The sequence below is a fragment of the Siniperca chuatsi genome, linkage group LG9, assembly GCF_020085105.1.
Source record: "Siniperca chuatsi isolate FFG_IHB_CAS linkage group LG9, ASM2008510v1, whole genome shotgun sequence".
Classification (NCBI taxonomy): Eukaryota; Metazoa; Chordata; class Actinopteri; order Centrarchiformes; family Sinipercidae; genus Siniperca; species Siniperca chuatsi.
The window spans coordinates 8,312,288-8,332,936 of record NC_058050.1 but is presented as its reverse complement, the minus strand read 5'-3'; the positions used below and the strand labels follow the sequence as shown (position 1 = coordinate 8,332,936).

The following is a 20,649-nucleotide window of genomic DNA, read 5'->3' as shown; positions in this document are numbered from 1 at the left end:
ATACACTGTAGTCACCATAAACATTTGTTTTTACTTAGGTTGTGTTTTTTTTGTGTAAACTTATTTAATAACTTGGTTAGCTGGTACATTAATTGCCCTTTGAAACCCTTTGGGCATAATACAGTCCAGATGTGTAGATTAATACTGTATTTCACATCACACACTGTTAGCTGTCAGGTCTCTGTGGGACATGGGCATGATTACAAAATGTAACATGTCCAGTATGACGATTTCAATGTTTGTTTTAAAGATTTTATAAATGTAACAGGTGATTTAACACATTTGAGACACCATGAGAAGTAGTAGTAATAATAATAAAATAATAATAATAATCATCATCATCTTTATTTATAGAACACGTTTCAAAATCCATGTTACAAAGTGCTTCACAAAGGCAGCAAAATAAAACACACAAGTCATAAAACCATCTGGTTTTAAAAGAAAACAGATAAAAAACAGGAAAAGCCTGACATTGGCTTCCAGTTAGCTGTTTTCTGTTGAATACTGTGGCCTAACCTATCAGTGCGACTGATGTATTTTTTCACCCTGAATGATTTTCAGTCGACACAGAAGTTGTGTTTTTGGTGGCTAGGGGCAGTTAGATTTAAAGTTTTATAAAAAAAACGACTTTTGAATTATGTTCATTGCAGACCACAGAGAAAAATATGGTGCACATAGAGTTTTGTGATATACAGGGGGAGTATAAGCATCAAATCTTATCTCCGACTTATTTCTACAAGAACCAGAGTTGTCAACTGATAAATTACACCTTTAATTACACCTGTGGAGAGGACAGAAAAAAACATCTTTCTAATAAGAAATTTCTGTGCATGGTGTTGTTCTGATTAAAAAGGTGTCAGTGGATTTACACAAGGCTCAATAGCTACTCTGGAAAAGTCTGGAAAGGTTACTAACCTTAATCTCACCTACAAAGGTGCTGATTAAAAACAGCCATTCAAAGAGCAACACCTGTATCTTGTTTGCTTTGACAAAATTTGTGATGTGGGTGGTAACTCAGAGGTGTGTAACCAGGTAGGCTGTGAACAGCTGATGGCGTTTCTGGACATATGGCCGTCTTGTCTGAATTCAACAACCACTGTGCTTTTATATTGGTAGCCAATCCTGTCACAACCGATACATCACATGTCATCACATGATGGCAGCTTTTGTATTACTGTAGCATACCATGTGTGTTGTAAAAACTGATTATAGTAATGGTTAGTAATGCCACACAAAACCAAACACATAATGTGTACTTGAACTGAGAGACATCAACCTAAATTTAAGGGGGAAACAACCTCATCAGACAAGACAGACTTTTACTTTACAAATTACTGGAAATGACAACCTTTTTCAGACATTTCTTATTCTACGGTCATTGTATGCTTGCATTATTTAAAGGATAAGGTTGGCAATATTGTATAATTTTGTTACTGTTAAATCTCACAGCAGGACTAGAACAATGTGTTAGTCCGTCTCTCAGTAATTTCCGACTTCCAAAGCCCATTTGGGAAGTGGTTTACAATGTGTACTGTGTTTTTTTTTAAAAAACGCTGAATTATTTCCTTTACTAGCTGGACATTGTGGTTTTCGGCAAACAGGAGTGTATTAGCATCATCCTTACGGCCAGATCACCAAAATACTCATTTTACACTTTTCTTTGGTTTTATTTTACATTAGCTGACTGTTATTTTGATTTAAATTCAGTGATATGTCGTCTGGCTGTTGATGGACACAATGGCCAATGTCGGAACAAGACTGGTGAACTTCTGCTTATGAGGTAGTCTCTCTAACCCCCCCCCCATTCCCTCTCAAAAGAAATCAACAACAAGAGCCAGGCCAGTCTTAAAAAGTCATACCAGAAAGTCAAAGCCATGTAATAATGTTCCCCAGTGTTTTGTTTCCTCTTTTGTCTGAGGGTCTCCTACAACTGAAGGGCAATATTGATTAGTGGAGAGTAAGTTTACTAGTTCAAGTAGAATTTCATTCACACTCCTTTATTGTATGTTTTTGAAATGTCATCTGTTGTCCCTCTTCTTTTTGTCATTCAGAGTTTTAAATTGAATACCGTTCTGTATCAGACAAGTCTGAGATTTGTTTGGACTGATTACAGTAATTATTATTAATACAGAATAATCATTTGACAGAAAAAACTATACCGTAAATTCTCAAATTATGACTGGTGGCTGGGACCTTTATTTATCTTAACTGTTGAGAGAACTGGACCAGCAAGTGTTTTGGTAGCTTAGCAATGATGGAAAGAAATGGCAATTAGAAGCAAATGGAAATAATTGGTGAATAAAATCAGTAATTCTCTTATTTTATGCGCATTTTCAATTTGCGCATTAAAATAGTATATAATGACTTCTGAAAATAAACAAAAAGAACAAAAAACTACTAAAGGTTTTCCACTAAACAATTCTCTCTTACAACTACTATATCATTTTATATAATTACAGAGCAGGCTTTTTCCAGTAGAAATGGTCTCACCTTTTTCCATAAATAGTAATAGTCCTAAGGCAAAAACAAGCACAAGATACCTGTATTTACTGAGAGCCATTCACTTACCTCAAAAATAATAAAAAAAAATGTTTATTTACTGTTTATTTATTTGGTGAGATATCTAATATTTTCATGCTGCAACTATGAAACCTTATGAGGAGAGGAATAGGTTACTAGTTTGCTAACATTAAATGTATTGTTGGTCTACTTCTTTTCTAAATTAAATATTAATTTGTCTCAATATGTCACCATAATTATTGCCTCTTACGCTAGCTGAAGGTTGAAGCAGACTGCTATGACTGCTCAATGACTTGGAGACCCACTGAGAAGGAAATTGCTATCTCAAGTGTGGATGATAAGGAAACTGTAATTGGGTGCCAGAGAGGGTATTTAACTCCACTCTGAGGAATAGCATAGAGATGGGGAGTCACTGGCATCTGTTCAGTGGTATCATTTATCTCCATATATATATATTCTCTTTAAAATATTTATATACTTAATCCCATATTGTATTATTATATTTAATGTAAACCAATACTTGGCATCAATAATCATCAAATGTGTTTGTGTTTTAATCTACATATTCGTTGCTGTCAGCAAAATATTACTACGAAGATTTCTCCATATGTCACCAACTTAGCAACAAACAATTAAAGATAAATTATGTTCTTTTAAAGGAACTGTTTGGCATTTTGGAAAATATGCTTATTCGTGGTCTTGCTGAGAGTTAGATGAGAAGATCAATACCTCTCTCATGTCTGTTCGGTAGATATTAAGCTGCAGCCAGCAGCTGGTTAGTTTAGCTTAACAAAGACCGTCGCTTTTACACTTCATTTGTTCAGATTAAACCAACAATATAACATATTAATTAGCAAGCTTTAGAGGTGCTGGTAGGTGGAATTTGTTTTTTGGATAGAGCCAGGCTTTCAGTTCTTTATGCTAACCTAACCAACTGCTGGCTCCAGCTTCATATTTATCGTACAGACGTGAAAGTGGCATCAATCTCCTTATTTAACACTTGGCAAGAAAGCAAATAAGCATATTTCCCAAAATGAACTAACTAAACGAACTATTCCTTTAACATGCATTGTCCTTGTCATCTCTTAGGTAACTGTATAAATCAGGTAATAACAGCAGGGCTGTTGTACAACCAAGGTGCTGGCTTCATCCCTGAAGTCAGCACACTGGTGACATTTCTTGAGACAAAGCACCGATGCCTCTGGCAGGGAGGCCGAGCTGAGCTGTCTTGCCAACCCTGAAATGAGTGGCCCATTCAGTAATGGCACTACGATGGCAGCGATTAGGAATCGGGTGTCTATTTATCACCAGTGATAGTGGCACTCAGCAAGACAGGCAGGAGGTACAGTGAGGGAGGACAAGTGATGCTGACAAAGGTTTTTTTAATCAGACTTTTAGTTCCCAATACAAGCCCAATAAATCACTTGGGAAGCTTTGTTTAAAACTTACATTCATACCACTGCACTATTTGAAGATCCAACAAAGTGCACTTAGATATATAGTAAAACAAGGCAGCAGGCACAATTTCTATTAAAAAGGGTTTTTTACTTGAATTTAATGTAATTTTCAGGAACAACTAACAAATTGTTTCAGTGCAAATGGGGCAACCATTCAGATTTGCATCTCCATTAAATAAACAGAAAAAGTAATCCCCAGGGCTCTGGAAAAGCACTAAACAATAGAACTTAAACTCACACTGACATAAATCGATTCAATCATCACATCATAAGGAAGATATCAAGACAGAAGATTAAAAACAATGTCAAAGTCCTCTGAGAGGCTGTTCTCATATGAATAAATACAAATTCTGCATTAATTTTAACTGCACAGAAGGTGAAGAGGAATAACTGCACAGGAGATTGGATTTGACTCTCACTAAGGCTCACTGTAGAACTGGTTAGATCCTAATAGCTTTTTCCAGCTTAACATATTAATTTGTCCAGAACAGAAGTAATTTTTGTTTAGTTTAGTTTTTCATTAAAACACACACAAACAAGCCTAAAAAGACCCAAAAGTTATTAAGGCTGTGCAGCTGTTAATTGGACAAACACATCCAGCTCATTTGGGTAAATGGAATATCGTAATATCCCATTTTCTTTCCATAATTCTAATAAAGTTATGACAAAAAGGGGAAAAAGTAAAATGCATCATTTCATTTCAGTTTCAGTGATTAAGTTTTTCAATATTTACGGTAAAACAGATATTTTCATCTGGCTGAAAGCACAAAGTGATATTCATGATGAAAAACAAAAATCAATGTAGAGCAGATCAAAGACAATTATGGGAAATGTCGACATAAATCATTCAGTTTGCTATTGCTTGGCCATTTCTCCTTCTGAATGTAATTGGTGATGTTATCTCAGTTTAATACAATTTGAGCATTATTTGTAGGTTTTATGCTTTAATGATGCTTTTAATGATGTATGAATCATAAGGGATTCCTAAAGCCACACCTATTCCAAAAAGCAATTGTGAAAGTAATCCATTCCCACTAAAACACTAAATGCTGTTGTACAGAGTTCAATTTAACTGTGCTGTTTCTCCTCGAGGCATGTTAAAGCATGGTGCAGCAAGCATAACTGCTTGCCTGCAAGCATGACAAGGAAATCAGGTAAAGTGAATAACACCTGCTTTTACTCTTTTTTTCCCCTCGTCTCTCTTGCTCAAGCTGAGGACCTAATTACGAGACATGAGGTTGTCAGAGTAAATGCAGAAGCTCTCACCACCACTGCCACCAAGATGAAACTCTGCCTCCAGTTTCTCTGTCTACCTAATTTCTCAGCCTGCTGCAGTAGAAGGTGAAAGAAGAGACTTTCTGGTTACTCAACAGCAAGAACAAATCTGCATTACAGTGTTGCAGCTTTAAAATGCAAACAACCTCTTACTTGCACAAACATATTAGACATGAAGCCTCTCCAATGCCAAGGAAGGGATTTGACTGTATATCTCCCTCACGCATTGTATAGTTTATGGGTGCTTTCACACCTAACCTTTTTGGTTCGGTTAAACAAACCCTGGTGCATTCGCCTGGTTAGCAGGCTTTGTTTTGGGTGGTGTGAAAGCTGTCGATCGAACCCTGGTGCAGACCAAACAACCGGGCCGAGGGTTAACTTGTGGTGTGAAAGCAAACGGACCAACCACACAATTTTTTAATAGTAGTTGTTTTTTTAGCACAATTACAAAAACTAAACTACTAATAATTTCATCTGCTGTTCGTGGACTGTTCAGGAAGTGATAATCGATCCGTATGAGTGTAAATCATTTGGTAACCATGATGAGTGCAGGGATATCCCCTGATCAATCAGACAGTCAAAAAGCAGTTAAAACCGTGGTCTGCTGTGCTTGGATCCTACTCTGAGTACTTTAGCAGTTCAGTAAGTATATTAAAGAGTGTGTGACAATGATCCCACAGTAATAGCCCGTCATTGCTGCACAAGATGCCTCTTTTTTTGTCCTGTCTCTACCGGTTTGTCATTATCCATAACATGCGGCTGATTTGCAGTCTAATAATACTAATAATGCTTATAATCAGTTATTTCTTCGTGAGCTCTTTGTGACACAGGAGGACATACATATACACATTAGAAGAATGAAAGTGCTGCATGACCTGCTATCTGATGATGCAGGATGACATCACCAAAATTGTCCAATCAGTCACTGTTAGTCTGTTTAACTTCCATGTTTATGCCTCTTGGTTCATTTGTAAAAAGTCAGTGTGAACACGAACCAAACCAGAATTAAATTGCGACAATGTATAATTTTTCCCTTAGTCCGAACTACAGGTGTGACAGCGCCCTGTGTTATCATTTCCAAAAAATGATAAGTACTATAATGAAAAGAGTCTTAAACTACACAGGCAACTGGATACTGCATTTAATGCAATGCTTCAAGTGTTTAAAATATGCATGATACTAGAAGACAAATGTGCATTTTAATTGTTCTACATAATGTAATTGTTGTGCAGGAGGAGCCACGGCAGAGAAGAAAATTAATGAGTGTAATGACTCATTGGGTACATTGCCGTCATACCTTGTAAGTGTTCTGCTTCACCAGCACCATGCAATGTTGCTGACAGTGTTTGAAGCTGGTTTCTCTGTTTCAACAGCCATGGCAAAGACTGCCGTCGGACTCAGCCCAGATTTGCCTGGGACATGAGCCTGATTGGCATGGCTGTGCTGCTGTGTGCCAAGGAGCTGACTAGACTGTTGCCCAGTGGTGTGTCCTGCTCAGACACTAATGTAATGATTTACTGCTAATAAAGAGGCATCATTGTCACTGGGCAGATGACTCTCAGCATCGTCGTGATCCAGGTTTCGACTGGCTTCCACATTTCAAAGCCAAATTAAACTGATGTGACAGAAAAATATGACTCGATGAGCCAAGGATAAAAATTAAGCAGATGATTGAGTCTACCAGAGCTGGTGATTCACAGTTACTGGCTGTGATTTAACTTAACATCGCTAATTAACATGGAGAAATCATGAAAGGGACCAATTAGATCCCGCTACTCTAATCTCCGTCAGTCTAGCAAGCCGCACACTCAAAGCTGCTTCCTCTGCTGAACGGAGTTTCCCAAGGCTGCCCGTCTCCACCCAGCTACTTTCAGGGCAGAAAGCCGTGGCTGCTTTTCCTTTTTTTCTTTTCTTTGTACAGTAATTATGGTCTTGATCAGCATCCAAGCTGTGAGAGCAGTCTCCGAGCGTTAATGACTGCTAACCTCTGGAGCACGCTAAACAGCCTTCTCTGATGGAAAGGGAGCTCTTAACTTCATGCCAATAAAACAAAATTAAAAAAAGGGACCTCACAAATGATAAGCCCACACAGCACAATATTTAGGTGGGTGACATCAACCCAGGTGTAAAGAGCAAGTGATAAGAACATTATATTATTAAATTGTTTGATCAGAGATTAAATAGACTGACCTACAAAACTTCAGAGAGGTGACGCATTACATCATTTTGTTTATGGATAGTTGCATTTTCAAGATTGCTTTGAAACTCATAACTGTTATTATTTAATAAAATTAATGACTTTTTTTTCCAATAGACATCTATCATCACAGTATATTAGCATGTTCCAAGAGACTGACGTTCACATTTCATTGTTTGCAATGTTGTTCTTTGAACCCACCCTAATGACACACAAAATAAATCATTAAACTAAAGGAGCTTGTGTTGCCTTCAGTGAGAAGCTCCTTTTAATTTTTCAGCAACAATCAAAACATCAGGGAGTCGTGTCTCTTTTTCTGAATCCTTTATTCATGGCAGTAATTTGAAATGTTAAGTGACTGTTTCTGATTTTCCAAATAGCATTTTAACTGACAGACATTAGATGGTAATGGTTATCAGCCGCGATACATCAAGTTCATCATACTTCTTCTTTTACTTGACTGCTTCACTCTTGTTACATTCCCATGATATATCTTTACAAGCTGGGGATGTCAAGAATGTCTGCACGCAGAAAACAAGGAAAGGATCCAAACGCAGACAGCACAGGCAGACAGGTGCAGTCAATGATTTTATATGGGACACAGGTTGGCCGACAGGCAGCAACAGGTAAGACAGACAGCAAGATAGTCACCGGTAACAGGCAGGTAGATAATAGTCCAAACAACAGGAAACAAAATGGCAGAAGCCAACATAGCACTTGAGATGAACAGACAAAGAACAAAGGAATCACTGAGACTACATACACAGGTGCGGGACACAGGTGAACTTAATTAGGGACGGGCAAACAATCCAAACTGGCATGAAACACAAACAAAGCAAACAAGGCAAGGGAAATATTACAAAAATAAAACAGGAAATAACCAAACACAGACCCTCAAACCATTACAGGGGGTAGACTCTTCAGTGAATACCTAAAGTATTCCCATCTCAGACCAATAAACCCTGATTAAATGGCCCAAGAGAGCCATTAAGATAAACTATTGGCTAATGGTTAAAATCAGGTAGCCTATGATTTACATTTTATTTCTTTGATAACACTTATCTTTCAACATCCAGTAATTGATCAGCGGCTAACGTCTCCCTACATAAACATATAGACACGGACACACCACAGGGAGAATTTACTCCATATTATAAACATCTCCACTGCATTCATTCAATTATAAATTAACAGCCTGGTGAATAATTCATCAAATATGCCAGGGTGATAAATTATAGCTGAATTACAACCGAGCCCATCATCCCTTCATCTTCTCCACTCACATCCTCTGCATCCCAGAATATTTGTCTATCTGCAAGTGTCTATTTTCAGAGCTCGTCTTCGTCTTTTGATGCTCTCTCTATACATCCATACACACAAATACACACACAAAATCAGGAGAGCGGCATTTTGTGAACAGGCCTCTGCTTTCTCCTTGGGGATGCAGCAGCTCCCCACCGAGTCCTCTATAATAATGCTCGGGTCTCTCTTGGGACTTTGCTACGCTCTCACTCAGCCATTATTATTCAACCCTCTGCAGTCCATCTTCCCTCTTCCTGACTCTGCGTGTAACTGCCTACCTCTGTCTCTCATCATATACCTCCCACTGTATTTGGCCTTGCTGACTGAGCCACATCCTTCACTTTGTCTCAACGGCACTGGAGGCTGCTTGCTCCCAATCTGCCAACAAGAAAAAAGAGGCACTTGAGCTGCCTAATGTTCTGCTGTATTCATGTTAATATATTAAATGCCCAGTTATGTAGATGAGGTCATTAACTGAGCTAATTAATGCATCAATTATAAACATTTCTGTTTCAATATACTTGTCTTCATATAACTTGAGTGGTATTATGAAACTTGCGCTTCATTGACTTATAGTTGCTTCAAGGAAGTCAGCTTTTCCAAATGAATGTAGATTTGTGCAGGAAGGTGCTCCAAAATGTAATCTGATCATTTTCTCAACAGGGGGTTCCTGTGGTTAATCTAGGAAGTTCCTATTGTGTCCTGTTTTTAAGTAACTATTTTAGGGCTGCAACAATTATTTTCATTAGAAATGTTTTCTTATTAGTCGATAGTAGTGAAAAATGCCTGTCACTTATTTCCCAGAGCCCAAGGTGAGGTATTTAAAGTGACTGTTTTGTTGTACATACAGTGCAAAACTCAAACATATTCCCTTTACAATGTTATAAAACATAGACGAGCAGCAAATCCTCATATTCGAGAAGCAGGAAGCAGCAAATACTTGCCGTATTTGCCAGTGCAAGGCAGTGCCACAAGCTAAACACAACATTAACATGTCATCGCATTATAAAGTTGATATGGCGAACATGTTAGAAAAACAGTTGCCTTTTTACACATCCCTCCATGTCTATGTCTGCATGGAGCAACTTGCTTCAAACTTCGGGTTTGCTCTCTGACTCTTGAGAGAAATATCTGGCTCTTTAGATGCTAAATGCTCCAATATGTTCACTAGCTAACTTCTGCTATCTGCTGTTTGGTGCTGTGCGGGTAGTGTACAGTGGGTTTATCAGAACTTCTTTGCTTAAAACAGCTGCCTGCTGCAGCTAGAAAAGGTGAGAGTGAACCAAAATAGTACATTTGTGGACCATAAAACCAATGCAATGAGCTGAAAGTCACACAGTCATTTGATCCATTGTTAATATAAAATATTCCTTATAGCAGTTTTAAACGTACACTTTACCATAGCACTACCAAGCTGCTACTGTCCATGTTCCATATTTTATCAGTATTTATGGTGTAACTCAATAGCTTTTCATAAAAAGCTCAGTCTCAAGAACAAACAAACAATATTCTCAGCATTTTCACATCAACACTTGAAGTCATTCATTAATATTTCTAAATGGTAATTACTTGTACAATGCTCTCAACCTGTCCTCATTGTAGTAGCAAGACTCTCATGTCAGAGTCCACAGGGACTAAGTTCATGAGTGATATAAAATGTGCTAGTAAATATCCGTAATGATGAATCAAGGCAAGGCAAGTTTATTTGTATAGCAAAGTGCTTTCACCCACACAAAATGTCCTTTGCCCTCCACATCCTAAGACAGAAAGTCAGCTCAGCTTGACCTCAGCTCAGGACTACAGTGTCTTCATTGAAGCATCTCCTGGCACTGTAAACGACACTGTTTTTCCTCAGACGCCATTATGACTGGGAGCAAGTTGGGTCTCGTTTAGCACAGACGGAGGGTCATTGGGGTTCAAAAAACATCTCTGCAGAGGTAAACAACAACCTTGCTCCAGGTCTTCTTGTTATGAACTGATGTCCCTTCATCTTGTCCTCAAATGTAATCATACATTTAGAAAATAACTCATTAACAACTGATTAAAAACAGGCTCATTTAAAAACTAGATACAAAATACAGATGAAAATGGCCAAACACTGAATATGACTCAACAATGTTAAAAAAGATCCAAGTTTAAAAGAAACTGCCATCATGAAAATAAGTTAAAAAAATCTGAATGTTTGGTTGCTCAAAATATTTTAGGATTAACAACCTACACATGCACTTTATATTTGCCTGAGGCATTTGCAAAGTTGAACTCAGTCAACAATTTTTTCTTTGGCAATTATGCTAGAAATAGTTACCAATACATTTCTCTCCATTGATGAAGCTCCTCTCCGCAGTCTACACTCTCACCAAACTTTCACTCCTTTGTGAAAGGAGTGTGTCTTGTGTGGAAGTTCCCAAGCAAACTGTATCTGAACTTTTGAACGGGCCTCTGGGCCCAGCATCCTTTTGAGGTTGAACAGATTAACAGCAACAACAATGAATCTGCGCTCATCCACAATTACATCTGGATTATAACAGCACTGATATAAATGAATTTGAGCTATTTTCAATCTAAATGCTTTTTCACTGCAAAGTTTATTTGAATGTAATGAAATTGAGTCCTCAAACTAATGCAGGCATTTTGTACTGTATGCAGACATCTCAAGCAAGGTTGTACAGGGAGATTTGAGGGATTGTTTTTTTTAATTCTGGGATGTTGCAGGGAGATACGTGCTTCTGACAATGTACAACTCTCACTGTAGTTTCAAGAAAATACTACAATATTCTGCTTCATTCTGCTACTGAAACAGCCCCGACTGCGACTTCTTCATAATTCAGCACTGTCAGGCTCACAGCAAGTGACCACAACACCAAATGACCAAAAAAATAACCCAAAACAAACAAGACTAAGAGTCTACAGCCATGCTAGTGGCTCTGTGAGCCTGTACTTAGGCACAGTAGTGCTTTGAGCTAAATGCTAACATTTGCATGCTAACATGCTCACAATGACAATGCTAACATGATGCCAATGTTTAGCTGGTATAATGTTGACCATGTTCACCATTTTAGTTTAGCATGTTAGCATGCTTACATTTGCTAATAAGCTCTAAATACAAGATTCAGCTAAGGATAATGGGATGTAATTAGCTTTGCAGGCATTTGGTCATGAATAAAAGTAGTAGAACAAGTTAAAATTTTGGCCTGATGATGGAAAGTACATGCATGTCTGTGCCAAATTCCATTACACTCTATCCACCAATTGTTGAGACATTTCACTCAAAACCACAAATGTGAACCTCATGCTGGAAGAAAAGTCTGGGGATCACCAAAGTCATTAGGATACATCCTCTGGGGATCACGAATATCTGTACAAAATTTCCCGGCAATCCATCCAGTAGTTGCTGAGATATTTCAGTCCGGACCAAAGTGGTGGACCAACCAACCGCCATGCTGCTAGTGTGGCTAAAAACTTTTTCATGTAATCTGCACTATTTAGTGACACTTTTCTAACATATGTCAACATCCGTACTCACGACTTGGGTAGAAAAATGCAGCACACGCAATGAAAGAAAAACAGTCTCTCCCAATGACACCCACGAGACTTCACACTCACTTAAGTCTCACCTGAGATGCAGAATTATAGGCCTGATTGTGCTAATTATCCAGTCACTTAGCCGTCCTGGTTTGGCTCAGGAGATTTTCACTGTGGTGTATCAGGAGTTATTGCCAGTGCATGTTGCTAGTTACGCTGAAGAAGCTTCATGGGAACCATCAACAAACACACAGAGGGACCCTTTAATCTATAAACAGCAACAAATTTAAAATCACAGTAGATGAGATTTCACTGACAAAGATGTGCACACTTCAGCTTCTGTACAAGATGGTTCAGTGTGACAGCACTATAACTAGCAGACAGTTACCTGCAATACTATTAATATTCCTTAATGTTCTGTTGACAGCACAGACAGCAAAAAGTCAGCCTGCGGGGTAATATCACATGGCAAACTAACAAATAAATAAAATACATGGTTATATTTTGTCTACCGAAAATGTAACAAGAACAAAGCTTTTGAGTCCCATGGTGCACCTGTACTGTAGCCTACAGCCTACAGAACAGAAAATACTTCACCCATAAATTATAACATTTTTATTAAATTACCTTCTTCAGAAAGAGAGTACAGCTCCAAAAACCCATGTTACATCAGCAAAACAACATCCATAAAAAAGGTAAATGCAGCAACTAACAATTATTTTCATTAAAGATTAATCTGCTGATAATATTCTTCTTGATTGAACAATTGAACATTTGGTCCATAAAATGCAAAAAATGTAAAAATTCATCATATTCAGATAGAAACCAGTGGATTTCTGGAATTGCTTAGAAGATGACAATTAAGTGATCATTAAAGTAGCTACCAATTAATTTTCTGTCAATCAACTAATCGATTATTTGACTCATCGTTTCAGCACAAAAACCTGTACAAATTACTTAAGCGACATAATCTCGTCCCAGGTGTTGTTAATCTGTATGCCTAGCACTTCTAACAAGACAGACTTTCTTACAACGATGCTCAAAAGAATAAAATGCATCTTATCTGTTTGTCTGTGTATTCTACACAGTTAAACAGTGATTAACCAATAAGCCTAGTTGAGTGACTGCCAGTCACGGTAGCTAAAATAAATTACAGTTGCATCTTGCATCTATGAGTGAATGACCTCAGGCTTGAGAGTGGCAGCCCATAATAGGAGTCTGTGGTTTTGTGGAATAAAAATAATGGTCTGGATGGTATTATTTGTACCCTTGTGTTGTTATTTCCTGTTTTTCTCCTTCATACAGTACGTGGCTTAATTAAGTCCTCCATGGACCCCTGAGTGAGTCATCTCAAAGGTCCATAACCTGTAACAATGCAGGTAATGTGAGCTTTGTGGCCTCCCTCAGTGGATGTTTTCTACCGTCTGTTATTACTTTAAACCCATTTTTCCTCTTCAGAACCAATAAAACCTCCATAACACAAACAGAGAACAAATACTGAAGTTGGACCTTTGCGAAATAACCCTATAACCTATTAGACACCTCCTCTTCGCAGAACCCATATCCATCAATAAACCAATCACAACTCTATGTGTTCTTATTTTTTATTTTACACCCTGATGTGTGTGCATTTAAACTACAAGAAAATGAAAGAAAGTAGATGACAGCCCTAAAAGACAGAAGATGTGAGAAAAATGTGTCTGTTCCCATTGTGTCATTTTATCACACCCTAATCTAGTAGATTTCCTGATGATGAGAGAGAAGTGCTGAATCAGACAATAACTGATATGGAGAGAGTCAAAATAACAGTGACTGAAAGAGGAGGAGGAGGGAGGTCTAGGGGAGTAATACAATTTGGGAGGCGACAGGAGGGAATCCAATCCAATCTTAAAGTCCTCATTAATCACTCTTCATTACTCTCTCTTAAATGAGAAAAGGTCTAATTACCTGCCAGAGGACAAGTAACTTGACCACAACTTAAAAGCCATACAGTACTGACCAAACTGTTGATAGAACATCCTTATAATAGAGCAATTTAGCACATTATGCCACCTACACAGAAATACTAGAGACAAATTTTAGTCCTAAAGTCCTAGTCAGACTCAAGAACCCCCATAATGCAAACTGGCTGCGATAATGCCAACATTCTGCAACTTCTTTTGCCTTATTAACTGTCGCAGAACCAGAATGGGCCAGCCTGTCTGTTTAGGCAGCTCATCAGGATCTGCATCAGGAGCTTGTTGTTTGTCTTATGGTCAAGATGCATTTGTACATTATGTAATAATGTAATTTTCGCATTTGGCACAGGGTTTTAAAATCTGTTGCTTCTGCCTTAGTAAACCCATTAGTTGAAGTCTAAATAAAAGTGGAGAGTTCAGCAATTGTGTTTGGTTTCATTCCCACAGAAAGAACAAATTCTGTTAAACTGATCGCAATGAGCAGCGGCTGATGTCTGAGCCTCCTGGTAAGAGGAGACAGACTGACACCTGCTGCAAATACAGTCATATCTGTACTAGTGTAATGCTGTAATCACCTGTCTATCCTTGTTTCACTGCTAACAAGTTATAGACAGACTGTCACTATCTGTAGATGACAGACAGGCCTGAACAGGCTGCTTTGCAGTGTGACTGCATCTGGTGACACTGTTAATGTATTTAAGAATAATGTGTGCATTAAAATCCCACTGTGTGCATGCCTCTCTCCCACTGTCTTTTTCCTTATGCTACTGTGGGTGCCTTTCTACATGTCTGTTCTATACAATAGACATACAGTGGCAGCCACTCAGAATTGCCGCTCCCAACCGAATGCCTCTCTGCTGCCAGCCGACTGGGAACCAGTTCTCAGCTAACTTCCAGCCATTGGGAGTATCCCCCCTTCCTCCTGTTTCCTGACAGGGCGTGTCTACATCACTCAAGTGGACAAAAGTGAGAATCATGCTGTGAATTAAAAGATTAGCGCAAGATAAAATCAACACTCGGGTTTGTGGTTGACCAGGTGTTGTTTATATCTCTTGTGTGCACCAAGAAAGTTGTGAAAATGAATTACAAATTTAAAAGATATCACCGACTTTTTTGTAGTTTGACCTGTTGGGACACCTTCTCCAATATCTGGTGAGAATATTCATAATAATAGACCAAAATCTCCAGAAGAAAAACAAGGTTAATCAGTTAGTACGAGTATGCTAAATTGGACAATAAGGGAATGTCACAGATGGGATTCTTCTTTCTATGCACTGACCCAAAGACAAGAGGTTGAAACACCCTACCTAAAGACATTATTAATTGTGTTATATGAATACAATTAATAAAAAAAATATATTTTAATTATTATTAAATTGGCTTGTGGAGTAGATCTAAAAACTGTAAAATTAACAATATTAATATAAAATGTACAATTAAAATGTAAAACTGATCCCCCTCCTAGACCCCCCCCCCATCTTTTTTTTTTATTAAAAACAAGCAAAAATTGCTCTAATTTGGGTTTAAATAATAAGAATACTATTGACTTCTAGTGCTACATTTCCCCAATAGTTGCTCTTTACTGCATGCATTTCCTTAAGTGGTATTTTGATAAAATTAGGACATCAGAACATTTCCTTAGGCTCTTGGCAAGCTTGGTGAACCATTCCATTGCATCTGACAATCTGTATATTGAGCCAGTGAGTTATTTTTTCTGAGGCAGGCATGTAGATGTGCAAACTACATGAGGTAGTTCAGTATCAAAATGATGATATACTGTGACACACAAATGTTTGTCAAAATGTAAGGCAGACTCTCTGAGCTGTTGCAGTTATTTGATATTTAAAAACACCACTTCTCTGTGTATAGGAGATGATGTGTTTATGTGTTAACGAAGCCTCACATCTCTGTCTCAACCTATTTTACACAGATCAATCATAATTCCCATTTACCATGCTGGCAAAAAACTGTCAAATTCATAATTGTGCATGGATAAGTATGCTTGAATTACTGTAAAACTGGCTGATTAATTTTCAGACCTAAATTGTCACTAATAACGCATGTCTTGACCCAGAGGAGATGGAGTAGCAGCCTGGTCAATGTGACCCCCCAGAGACCACCGGTGAAGGTATGAGGAAGTGAGGCTGACGCATTGTGGCAGATCACACGCGTGACAAAGTGAAGTGTAAATCTGTGTTTGTTGTCTTTATGATTGGTGAGAGTGTGGCTGTTTGTCAGTGGCTGCCATTACTGGCAGTCTCCACTCACTCTGTGAGGGCTGCCACAGCCAGTAGCTACAGCTCCTCTCAAAGTTAACAGTTGTCTGCATTCACCGGAATAGACCGGCCACAGGGAGACAGAAAAGCTGTGTGCGTATAAGTGTGAGTGTCGTCCCTCTCTCCATGTCTGCCTTTCACTATGCATATGTATCTGTGGAAGTGAGTGTGTGTTTGTGCCATGAGTGAGAAACATGTTAACTGAAAACTGAAGGTTTCCTTTGATGTGTGGTGAAATTAACGCTCACTGTGGATTCTTTATGGCCTCCAAACTGGCAGTGATCAAGATGTTAAGAAAACACACACACTGTTAGTGTATTTTAGCCCCAATTATAAATATTTGAGCTTCTCTCCAGTGGAAAAAATACGTGTGAATTATTGGCTTGATAACATAGCATCAAGCGCACTATGCCACATTGTCAAATACAGTCAGCCTTTGTTTTCTTAGCAGGAAACCTGAAATAAACAAGTGTTTTTAAATGCTAATTGAGGCAAATTTTGTCAGCAAACAAATCGTTTCAAAGTTGAGACATCTGACACCCTGTCATGACAGGTAGTGAATTGGTGTAATTATTGCCTAGTGTCTACAGTACGACACTGACAGTCATAATGACATAGTCGAGTTTGTAAGCTTTGTGTAATTACACTCCATTACGTACAGTAAACCACATTTTATTACAACTGGTGGAAAACTTGACTGTGAGGTGGCCCAGAAATAACCTCTCTCAACAAAACCACTGACAAAGTGGCCCATATTTGACTGTTTGCAGCAAACCACACAAAAACCTGTCCTGGTTGGCATTCTCTTCAGCTTCCACTCAATCCCTACATGATATCAGAACTGGTAATCCTCAGTTGTTCCCGACCCCAACATTACAGACTCGCTCAATGAAAGGGCCATGGCCTCTTTTTTGCTTCCTCTCTCCCTGAATTTTATCTATCTAAAAACATACCTTTGACCCCTCCCCTTCTCTCTTTCTTTTATTTATCACATTTTCTGCCGCACAGAGACCTTTCAGAGAGGCAGAGAATCCCATCAGTCGGTAACACAGTGTGGCCAGTGGCCACACAGGAAGCTTTTGATTCCTGCTGGAATGTCCCAAGCTTTGGAAAACTGTCAAACTCGGTGGACACAATGTTGGTGTTGAAGCACAATAGCACTGCTTAAAAATCAATCCAGCATGCAAGGCCACAGCTGAAAACATCATTATGTTAATGTAGTGGTTGGCCATGAGTTGAACTGAGACTTTAAAGTACAGCATAAAAAGTAAATGATAAAAATAAAAATTGTCCAACTAGACGAGAAGAATGAGTTTCTTACTGAGTTTAAGTCCAGGCTGGTCTGCACCCACTCCTTGGCATCGTTATATTCTTCCATCAGTCCCATAATATATAGTGTGTCCAGTGAGTCGATGATGGAGGCTCCTCTCAGGCCACCTGCAAAATACACAGAGAATTGAGTTAGTGTCTGTTCAAACAGAGACAAGTCGTTTAGGAGAAATGTTTTAAACTTCATGGGTAACACTTTATTTTAACCCCCCATATTAAGCATTATAAGCTGTTTATGAACACCTAACAGATGGTTTATAACACACTATAATATAATTGTAAGCAAATATAAAGACATTTTAAGTGTTAATCAATCTATCGACATTTATTACTCATATGAAACATGCCTGAAAAATGATTACAGATATGTTATACTGCATATAAAGCATTTAGGGAGAAAAAAAAAAATCACAGGTGAAATTCATGTTTTTATGCATGAAATGTCCTGAAATGTGCCTATATATGATTTCATCACATGTGAATGTGTGTTCACATGTAATATCAAATGTGAAATTGATGTTCTCACACATGATGACTTTAGAGTCACATGTGAAATGTCTGAAAAATCACGTCTGAATACATTATGTTAATTTATTTAACATGTCTGAGGACCACGTGTGCCTAAATCTGGACGTGTTCTAGTTGTTGACTGATTCATTAAGTAACACTTTAAATGGCATAATTATAGTGTGTTATAAATCATTTATTAAGAGTTTATAAACTACTTATAAATCGCACTGCAGCAAACTGCAACAGGCAACAAATGATTGAAAAGGGATCTGGGAAACTTTTTTCCACTGGCATGAGAGCTTTTCTCTCTCCACGTTCTAATGTCTGCTTGGTCTTAACATGACTTAAAGCTGTTTGTGAAAGTTGCAAACTGATAAAGTGCTAACTTTACCCACCCAGATGGTGTTGCCTCTGAAAATGTACATAATGCTAAAACCACATTTGCATCAAATATGTCAAATTGAGAAGATTTTTTACTTAGATTTATCAAAGGAAAGGAAGTAATGAGTACAGTTAATAACTGACAATTCACTGTTATATAAATCGAGTACTTGGAAAGTAGATTAGTACTCAGATTGAACCCCAAACCTTTAATAATCTGATTAGCAACAGTAACTTGACAGCACCTGTGATAAAACATCCCTCACATGCTGAGCTTCTGTAATTGCTGCAGTAATGGTGAATGTTAATACTAAAACAGCTTTGTGTGTTCCAGATGAAAAGCATCTTCGCTACGAGATTAAAAGCATCAGCTACACAGCATCAGTCACTGTACTGTAGCATGAAAGCAAAGTCATTTAGGAATCAACCACCAGAGGGGAAAAAAGAACTGATACATTCGATTATAGCAAACATTTAGTAGCTGCTCCTGGATTACACTCGGTGTATGTATTCCCTTCATTAACTCCATGTGTAAAATCTGTGTGTGTACAATTACTCTGTGTATGAGTGTCTTTATGAATCTCATTTGAAGCTATTCATTTCTTTTCGCAAACTAAATGAGAAATGCTGAGGGGTGTTTATTCCATCTTGGTGGCCTTATGAGAAATTGCATGGCCTATTTTCATTCTCATATGACCAACTATTATGCAAATGCAGCTGAACCTCACAGAGACAGCTCTGCACATAAGAAAAAACATTTTCCTTGATGAACTACTGTAAAAGAGTTGATGGGCAAATTGTCGTTTGGATGTTTAATAACAAGAACACTGTGACTAAATAGACTGTGAATCAAACTGCTTGGGGGCTCACATTGTAGATTACTAGGAAAAAAATGCAATAGCGTGAAAAGTGACCTGGTTAAAATGAGAGAAATGATGAAAAATCTTTATGTTCATCCCTGAGAACTACGTAGCTTAGAGTAGAAAGCTGGATTGATCTGATGTAACCACACAGCAACCTGGCACATCAAAGTCTTCAGTTTTTATCAGGAGTTATTGTTAAAGCTCACCAAATATGCAAATAGTAACCATACCTTTGAGCGACAAAACATAAATCTGGAAAATGAAACTCTCTTGCAGGAGCCTGCTTTTTTGTTGCACAAAATGATGTACAATGAATGGGGCTGCAACTAACAATTATTATTTGTTTGTTTTATCACTTAATTCTAATCAGTTTAGTGTATAAAATGTCATATAATAGTGAAAAATGCCTCAAGTTCCCAAAGTCCAATGGGACATCTTCACCTTACTTGTTTTGTCAACCTTCAGTCTAAATCCCAAAGATATTTACTTAAAACTGTATAAAACTAAAAACAAAAACAGCAAATCCTTACTTTTAAAGGATCTGGCATTTTTGCTTGATGAATGCCTTAAACAATCAATCAATTATTCAGTCTTTAATTAGATTGGCAGCTAAATTTGATGTAACTTGTGTCTTGCTGCTGTTTTCATGCCATGAAACCAATTAACAGATTGGAAAATAATGAACTGTTGATGTATACTTTTCTGTCTGTTAACTAATCAATTCATTTACTAATTGTTTAGTGCTAAAATGTTGCCTTTGTGATCACACTGCACTGTAGTGCACAGCTGAAGTGCAGCTTGTCTACTATGATCTAAACAACTCTGAACAAACATCAAACTCCTTAACTGTCAATGGATTTGTTTGTCATTTTCCATTAAATCCACTCTTTTCATCCTTAATCAGTATCCACTTAACAAACCATATTGTATACTGTGTAGTACTTGTAGCTGCCCTTACATTACTACCATGAGAGCCTCCTCCATCACCACATTTTGCCTCATCTCCATAGCTTTATGGATCAGCTGTGATACCAAAGAGCACATGGAACAGGGATCAAT

General features: G+C 37.9%; 1 protein-coding gene across 2 annotated transcripts in view; it reads right to left on the bottom strand.

Annotated features, from left to right (window-relative positions):
• The window catches only part of LOC122881791 (mannosyl-oligosaccharide 1,2-alpha-mannosidase IA), a 188,893-nt gene that overhangs the window by 66,265 nt on the left and 101,979 nt on the right, over nt 1–20,649 (bottom strand). For both annotated transcript variants that reach the window (XM_044208409.1, XM_044208408.1), the window contains exon 3: nt 17,829–17,944. In XM_044208409.1, coding sequence (XP_044064344.1) covers nt 17,829–17,944 — 116 coding nt within the window. The remainder of the gene's footprint in view (nt 1–17,828; nt 17,945–20,649) is intronic.